We start from the raw sequence: 9,191 nt of genomic DNA, 5'->3' as shown, positions 1-9,191 counted from the left end.
TTGGTATGAGAATCGCAGAGGAAGGCGTCCACAATATTTTAATTATAATTTTCAGAAATTTCATTATTTAATTTCACAATAAATTTATTTCATTTTTCAGACAATTCACAATTTAATTATCGATTTGCTAGCGCTTAGGTACTTTGTATGAGAATCGCAGAGGAGGGCGCCCGAAATATTTTACTTTAATTTTTCAGAAATATCACAATTTAATTCTCGAGTTGCCAGTGCCTGGGTACTTGGCATGAGAATCGCAGAAGAAGGCGCCCACACATTTTAATTGAATTTTTCAGAAACTTCACTATTTCATTTTACAATACAAGTACAATTATTTAATTTTTTAGACATTTTATCCTCGATTTGCCAGCGCTTAGGTACTTGGTATGAGAATCGCAGAGGAAGGCGTCCACAATATTTTAATTATACTTTTCAGAAATTTCACTATTTAATTTCACAATATAAATATTTCAATTTTTAGACATTTCACAATTTAATTATCGATTTGCTAGCGCTTAGGTACTTGGTATGAGAATCGGAGAGGAGGACGTCCACAATATTTTAATTTAATTTTACACAAGTTTCATTATTCAGATTCTCAATACAAGTACAATTATTTAATTTTTTAGACATTTCACAATTTAATTCTCGATTTACCAGCGCTTAGGTACTTGGTATGGGAATCGTAAAGGAAGGCGTCCACAATATTTTAATTAAATTTTTCAGAAACTTCACTATTTAATTTCACAATATAAATATTTCATTTTTTAGACATTTCACAATTTAATTCTCGAGTTGCCAGCGCTTAGGTACTTGGTATGAGAATCGCAGAGGAAGGCGTCCGCAATATTTTAATTGTATTTTTCAGAAATTTCACTATTTCATTTCACAATATAAATATTTCAATTTTTAGACATTTCACAATTTAATTATCGATTTGCTAGCGCTTAGGTACTTGGTATGAGAATCGCACAGAAGGGCGCCCGAAATATTTTACTTTAATTTTTCAGAAATATCACAATTTAATTCTCGAGTTACCAGTGCCTGGGTACTTGGCATGAGAATCGCAGAAGAAGGCGTCCACACTATTTTAATTGAATTTTTCAGAAACTTCACTATTTCATTTTACAATACAAGTACAATTATTTAATTTTTTAGACATTTTATCCTCGATTTGCTAGCGCTTAGTTACTTGGTATAGGAATCGTAAAGGAAGGCGTCCACAATATTTTAATTATACTTTTCAGAAATTTCACTATTTAATTTCACAATATAAATATTTCAATTTTTAGACATTTCACAATTTAATTATCGATTTGCCATTGCTTAGGTACTTGGTATGAGAATCGGAGAGGAGGGCGTCCACAATATTTTAATTTAATTTTACACAAGTTTCATTATTCAGATTCTCAATACAAGTACAATTATTTAATTTTTTAGACATTTCACAATTTAATTCTCGATTTACCAGCGCTTAGGTACTTGGTATGGGAATCGTAAAGGAAGGCGTCCACAATATTTTAATTAAATTTTTCAGAAACTTCACTATTTAATTTCACAATATAAATATTTCATTTTTTAGACATTTCACAATTTAATTCTCGAGTTGCCAGCGCTTAGGTACTTGGTATGAGAATCGCAGAGGAAGGCGTCCACAATATTTTAATTATACTTTTCAGAAATTTCACTATTTAATTTCACAATTGTAATATAGTGTAATATAGTTTATTAATTGTGTGCTTATTTTACAATGTTGTTTAATATATACATTTATACATTCACTGTTAGGTATTTCTAAATGAACTCCGTTTGCTGTCCGCCTCTGGCGACCACACAAGCACAACTGAGTATATAGTAATTGATTGATATCGATAACGCAGTTATCGTAGTTCATCTTACGAGCTAGATCTACGAACTAGGTCATTAGTACAAATGAGAGAACTAGTAACTGCCACTTTGTTTACAACTCGGCCAACCTGACAAACAGATCGACCTCGATCTCGGTCAAAAACATACAGAAATTGTCTTATTTAATATTTGTGTCCAAGGTTTTAATCTGGCCGGTTCTAAAATTCCTTTATATGGTATTTGTGTTAATTGACAATTATCTATATCAGTAACTTCATATCTATCATTTTCAAAAACACGGCTTATCTTATATGGCCCGCGGTACTTTGGAGCGAACTTTTTGCATGTGCCTGTAGTTACATCAACGTTACGAATGGCTACGTAATCTCCACACTTATAACTTAACGGCGGCTTGTTTTTCAATACACTAATTTTTTCGTTCCTAACCTGTGACTGCGTTATTTTTCGACTAGCTTCTTGTCTTATTTCTTCGAGATTATTTTGATTATTTGTAGTAAATTTTTCCTCTAGATATTCCGATAAATCATCTATCATGGCGCCTCTCTGATTAACTCCGAATAAAAGTAAACTAGGGGTTTTATTTGTACTGCTATGAACCGAATTGTTAATGGCGAATTCCACCCTATTAACTAACTTGTACCAATCTTCTTGATTTAACGGATTTGACAACTTTCCCAACATAGGCGTTATTACGCGGTTTACCCGTTCTACCTGCCCATTTGCTTGAGGAGCAGCAGTTGCTACCTTAATATGTCCAATATTTCGTTCAGACAAAAACTCAGTAAAAGCCATTGACGTGAAACAACTTCCGCGGTCTGAAATTATTCGGCGGGGGCGACTGTAATAGTCGAAGTATTTTTTCAAACAAGCGTTAACTTCCTTTGTACTCGTCGAGTTTACTGGATATAATTTTACGAATTTGGTAAATGCGTCTATCACCACCAACAAGTGTTTTTGCTTTGATTTAATACTAGGAAGTGGGCCTAAATGGTCTATATGTATCGTATCGAAAGGGACAGGTGCTTTTGGGATACTGTGTAGTGTTCGGTTGTTTACTGTCTTCGGGACAGAATGCAATATACATCGTAAACAATTCCTTACAAACTCTTCTATTTTACTCCTCATTAATGGGAACCAGTACTTTGATTTCATATCGTTATAGCATTTTTCGGCGGCTAAATGTCCAAGTTTCTCATGGCTCATTCTAATTAACTGCTCCTGCATACTTAACGGAACGTAAAGCGCTAATTCATTACTTGCGTTTACACGATAAACTGCTCCATCTATTAATGCATAATTATCAACAGGGTGATTCTCTAACTCTTCTCTTAACTCATTAATAGCCTTGTCTCTCATCTGCTCAGTTTGTAATAATAGATCCATATCCTCTGAACTCGCACCGACTACACCAACACACTCTGAATCTACGCATTTTAACGGATATGTACCATGAACGATTTCATTATTGCTATTTTCTAACGGATTCTTCTCTTCACTATTACTGACCGCGAAACTTTGCCCCGGCCTATCTAACGGTTTATCCAACGGGTTTTCTATCCGGTTATCAAGCGGGTTACCTTCCTCTATCTGCTCGACAACATGTCTTCCAAAACTTTGAATAACATTTAATAGCTCTACACCTGACTTACTAATATTCATGGGGCCAGGCTTGGTATCTACCTGACTTGGCAAAACACACGGTTCTACTGGCAATCTTTCATCATCGTTTATAATAAACTGAGTCTGCCTACTCAAGGCATCAACATGTGGCATACTACTTCCTGGCCGATGTACTAGACATTCTATCGGGTAGTTTTGTAATTCGAGTACCCATCGGCCTATTTGTGGGTTCACCTCCTTTTTTTCTAGGGTACAGGCCAGTGCGTTACAATCTGTTACAATTTTAAACGGTCTATGTTCAAGATAAACTCGGAAACGCCTTAATGCATATATTATTGCTAAGGTTTCAAGCTTAAAACTGGTCATTCGTGCTTCATCTGCAGATGCCTTAAGAGAATAGAAATATACTGGGTGCATTCTATTATCATCCTGCTTCTGAAACAATATCGCACCAAAGCCTCTTGAACTTGCATCCGTATGAAGTTCAGTTTCCCGTTTCGGGCTGTAAATTGCAAGAACTGGCGGTGTGGACAAAAGAGCCTTTAATTTTTCAAATGCTGCCATTTCTGTTCCCTGCATTGGAAAAGGTCCCTTATTTTTTAATAATTCTACTAGCGGTTTACAAATACTTGCAAATGATTGGACGAAACGGCGAAAGTATGAAAACAACCCTATACAAGAGTGCAACTCTCGTACATTTGTTGGTATTGGATAATTTTTTATTGCTTGTATCTGGGTGTCGTTCGGCAAGACTCCACTTCTGCTCACACTATAGCCTAAGTAGTCGATGGTTTTCCTAAAAAATTTACTCTTTTTAAAGTTAATTTCTAATCTGTTTTCACTCAACCGGCGAAGCAATTTAGTCAGTGTATCAAAGTGTTCTGCTATACTTGTTGTTGCCACTACAATATCATCCATAAAGACCACAATTTTATTGTTTCGAACTAAATCATTTAAAGTGTTTGAAATGAATCTTTGAAAAACTGAGGGGCCATTTTTTAATCCAAACGGCATTCTGAGATACTCATACTGTCCCTGTGGAGTTACAAAGGCTGTATACTTAATTGAATCTTCATTTACTCCTATTTGGTGAAATCCGCTTTTGAGGTCAATCACCGAAAAGTATGTCTTTCCTTCCAAATATTCTAGGCAGTCCTCAATTAACGGCAGAGGAAAATTATCACGAACTGTTAGCTTATTTAAGCATCTATAATCAACGCACATACGTATTTCACCGGATTTCTTTTTAACGAGTACAATTGGAGATGCATACGGTGAATTACTTGGTCTAATTACTCCTAATGCCATTAATTCCTCAATTATTTCTGAAACTTTGCCCTTCTCATAAAATGAAAGTCGTCTCGGACCAAAGCTAAAAGGGGTACTATTAGTTAATCGGATGCTTATTTTTCCTATCGGTTCAATCATTGTATTACTCCAAGAATTTATATAATTATTATAAATAAGATCTCTACACTGTTCAGCTCTATTCAAACCAAATTCGCAGCCAACATCAACCTTTTCGTCCACTATTGCCGCCACTCCGGCACATACATCATGCAGCTCCAACAACCAACGGTTATACAAATAACTGTTTTTTACAAACTTAATTACTGAATTGTTACAGGCTACATTATTTTTAGATATGTTCTTAAACAGGGATGCACAGAAGGATTTATATTCACATTTAATGACATTCTGATTTACAGCTTTAACATTGTTTTGTATTAATCGAACTTGGAGGATACTGAGGGCATCTCTCCCAAGCACTAACTGTGTTGGTAGTCTACCATTATCTATAACTAAAAGTAAAATTTCATAATATTTTCCATTAAATTTAATACGGGATTTCACTTGTCCGCAAACAGAAAGTTGGGTTCCTCCCAGTCCATGATATTTCTTCATAAATGGATTTTCCAATACAAAATCATTTGGTACTACGGATTTATATATAAAACTAACTGGGCTGCCAGTATCAAAAAGAGAAAGAATTGTTGTAAAATCTGTGCATCCACATTTACTACTTAACAAACAAAAACTCACTAATTGTATGGCTGCCACATCGTCTTCTTCCTTTACCAGCTCTGCAGTAGCGGCAACTGTATCTTTCATACGGCGTTTCGGGCAGTCCCGATGCTGATGGCCTCTCTCCCCGCAAGTGAAACATCCATCGATTGGACGTTTCGGCTTCTTACACTCAGTCGATATGTGACCCATCTGACGGCAGTTGTAGCAGCGGACTTCACGTACTGTAGCTTTATTCGTAGAGCCTGCTTCGTTCAATAACACCAACGGCCGGATTTTGTCGAGCTGGATCACTTTCTGACGTAGCTCTTTTAGGGTCTGACAAAAGAACAACGATGACGTAATACCAACTCCATCGCGCAAGCCACACACAATGTGTTTGATGACGTCGCAATCTTCCAAATCGGCTTGACGCGCAATACTGCACATTCTTATAAAATAATGAAAAGCCGATTCGTCTTTAGCTTGCTTGCATTTTTTTAACTGCTCGCCAATCTCCAAGCGCGTGCACTCCTCCCCAAATACATCCATAAGCTGCTTACGTAAATCGCCCCACGGTATGGCTCCTTGATGGAGGAAATATTCCTTTGCCGATCCACTCAATAAACGCTTTGCATAGATCCACAAACGTTCATCTGGCACTCCAAGCATGCTACAAGCAGTCTCAAATTCGACAATCCATAAACGAACGGGCAAATTATCATCGCCAGAGAATGCTTGCACGACCGCTTCCAAGTCTTTTATATCGATACGGCTAGGATAAATTTCAGCAACACTGGACGCTCTTGATTCCACAGAAAGGTGACTCATTCCTACTTCAACACGCTGCAACTCCGCCATTTTGTCTTCTTCAAAATCACGCTTCTCAGCCGCCTCCACGGTTTGAACGGCGTTGCAAAATTTCGAAGCGTCGTCGCATACCACCATGGCGCCACATTTCTTCATAATTGTGTCTGCATTGATTTCGCCTTCAACGTGATTTGACTCGATATTAATTTCATGCGGCTGTACAGAGGTAATTTCTACCAAATTCTGGGTCTTGCATTCAGTTTGTGCTCTTTCCCTCTCCTCATCCATCACTGTTTTTACCGCTGTGCGCAGTTGGTAAATTGAGGCACCGTTATCTAAGCGTACACCTCTTTCGGTTAACAACGCGCACAGTTCTTCTTTATTTAGCTTTATAATTTCGGTATACTTCATTAACTTAACAGAGGGCTGTGGCTTCACCCCACATCTGAATTGTAATATAGTGTAATATAGTTTATTAATTGTGTGCTTATTTTACAATGTTGTTTAATATATACATTTATACATTCACTGTTAGGTATTTCTAAATGAACTCCGTTTGCTGTCCGCCTCTGGCGACCACACAAGCACAACTGAGTATATAGTAATTGATTGATATCGATAACGCAGTTATCGTAGTTCATCTTACGAGCTAGATCTACGAACTAGGTCATTAGTACAAATGAGAGAACTAGTAACTGCCACTTTGTTTACACAATATAAATATTTCAATTTTTAGACATTTCACAATTTAATTATCGATTTGCCATTGCTTAGGTACTTGGTATGAGAATCGGAGAGCAGGGCGTCCACAATATTTTAATTTAATTTTTCACAAACTTCACTATTTAATTTCACAATATAAATATTTCATTTTTTGGACATTTCACAATTTAATTACCGATTTGCCAGCGCTTAGGTACTTGGTATGAGAATCGCAGAGGAAGGCGTCCACAACAACAAGTTTCATTATTTTATTTTACAATACAAGTGCAATTATTTAATTTTTTAGACATTTCACAATTTAATTCTCGATTTGCCATTGCTTAGGTACTTGGTATGAGAATCGCACAGAAGGGCGCCCGAAATATTTTACTTTAATTTTTCAGAAATATCACAATTTAATTCTCGAGTTGCCAGCGCTTGGGTACTTGGTATGAGAATCGCAGAGGAGGGTGTCTAGAATATTTTAATTAAATTTTTCAGAAACTTCACTATTTAATTTTACAATACAAGTACAATTATTTAATTTTTTAGACGTTTTATTCTCGATTTGCCAGCGCTTAGGTACTTGGTATGAGAATCGCAGAGGAAGGCGTCCACAACAACAAGTTTCATTATTTAATTTTACAATACAAGTGCAATTATTTAATTTTTAAGACATTTCACAATTTAATTATCGATTCGCTAGCGCTTAGTTACTTGGTATAGGAATCGTAAAGGAAAGCGTCCACAATATTTTAATTGTATTTTTTAGAAATATCACTATTTCATTTCACAATATAAATATTTCATTTTTTGGACATTTCACAATTTAATTATCGATTTGCTAGCGCTTAGGTACTTGGTATGAGAATCGCTGAGGAGGGCGTCCACAATATTTTAATTGAATTTTTCAGAAACTTCACTATTTAATTTTACAATACCAGTACAATTATTTAATTTTTTAGAGGTTTTATTCTCGATTTGCCAGCGCTTAGGTACTTGGTATGAGAATCGCAGAGGAAGGCGTCCACAACAACAAGTTTCATTATTTAATTTTACAATACAAGTGCAATTATTTAATTTTTAAGACATTTCACAATTTAATTATCGATTCGCTAGCGCTTAGTTTCTTGGTATAGGAATCGTAAAGGAAAGCGTCCACAATATTTTAATTGTATTTTTTAGAAATATCACTATTTCATTTCACAATATAAATATTTCATTTTTTGGACATTTCACAATTTAATTATCGATTTGCTAGCGCTTAGGTACTTGGTATGGGAATCGTAAAGGAAGGCGTCCACAATATTTTAATTAAATTTTTCAGAAACTTCACTATTTAATTTCACAATATAAATATTTCATTTTTTAGACATTTCACAATTTAATTCTCGAGTTGCCAGCGCTTAGGTACTTGGTATGAGAATCGCAGAGGAAGGCGTCCACAATATTTTAATTATAATTTTCAGAAATTTCATTATTTAATTTCACAATAAATTAATTTCATTTTTCAGACATTTCACTATTTAATTATCGGTTTGCCATTGCTTAGGTACTTTGTATGAGAATCGCAGAGGAGGGCGCCCATAATATTTTTATTATATTTTTTAAAAATTTTACATATTTAATTTCACAATACAATTATTTAATTTTTTAGACATTTCACAATTTAATTATCGATTCGCTAGCGCTTAGTTACTTGGTATAGGAATCGTAAAGGAAGGCGTCCACAATATTTTAATTAAATTTTTCAGAATCTTCACTATTTCATTTCACAATATAAATATTTAATTTTTTGGACATTTTACAATTTAATTATCGATTTGCTAGCGCTTAGGTACTTGGTATGAGAATCGCAGAGGAGGGCGTCCACAATATTTTAATTTAATTTTTCACAAGTTTCATTATTTAATTTCACAATACAAGTGCAATTATTTAATTTTTAAGACATTTCACAATTTAATTATCGATTCGCTAGCGCTTAGTTAACTGGTATAGGAATCGTAAAGGAAGGCGTCCACAATATTTTAATTAAATTTTTGAGAAACTTCACTATTTCATTTTTTGGACATTTCACAATTTAATTATCGATTTGCTAGCGCTTAGGTACTTGGTATGAGAATCGCAGAGGAAGGCAATTGGATTATTAGGATTTATTGTCTGAGCTCATCATATATTCACAGTTGGGA

The 9,191-nt window shown here is 35.1% G+C and overlaps 1 protein-coding gene across 1 annotated transcript; it reads right to left on the bottom strand.

Moving 5' to 3' along the window:
* Positions 1-5,154: 5,154 nt before the first annotated feature.
* Positions 5,155-6,955, bottom strand: LOC115629966. Its single transcript, XM_030526584.1, has 2 exons — positions 5,530-6,955; positions 5,155-5,452 (listed from the first exon to the last, which is right to left on the bottom strand). Exons 1-2 carry the CDS (start codon positions 6,709-6,711, stop codon positions 5,444-5,446), a joined length of 1,191 nt encoding a protein of 396 aa, XP_030382444.1. The 5' UTR covers positions 6,712-6,955; the 3' UTR covers positions 5,155-5,443.
* Between the last annotated feature and the right edge of the window lie 2,236 nt (positions 6,956-9,191).

This window comes from Scaptodrosophila lebanonensis, unplaced genomic scaffold (genome assembly GCF_003285725.1).
Source record: "Scaptodrosophila lebanonensis strain 11010-0011.00,11010-0021.00 unplaced genomic scaffold, SlebRS2 tig00000174-arrow-arrow-pilon, whole genome shotgun sequence".
Lineage (NCBI taxonomy): Eukaryota > Metazoa > Arthropoda > Insecta > Diptera > Drosophilidae > Scaptodrosophila > Scaptodrosophila lebanonensis.
The sequence above is the reverse complement of the archived record's forward strand: the minus strand, read 5'-3'. Positions and strand labels throughout refer to the sequence as shown.

Excerpts from the sequence above, each read along its gene's own strand:
- LOC115629966 (XM_030526584.1), bottom strand. The coding sequence starts at position 6,711 with ATGAAGTATACCGAAATTATAAAGCTAAATAAAGAAGAACTGTGCGCG.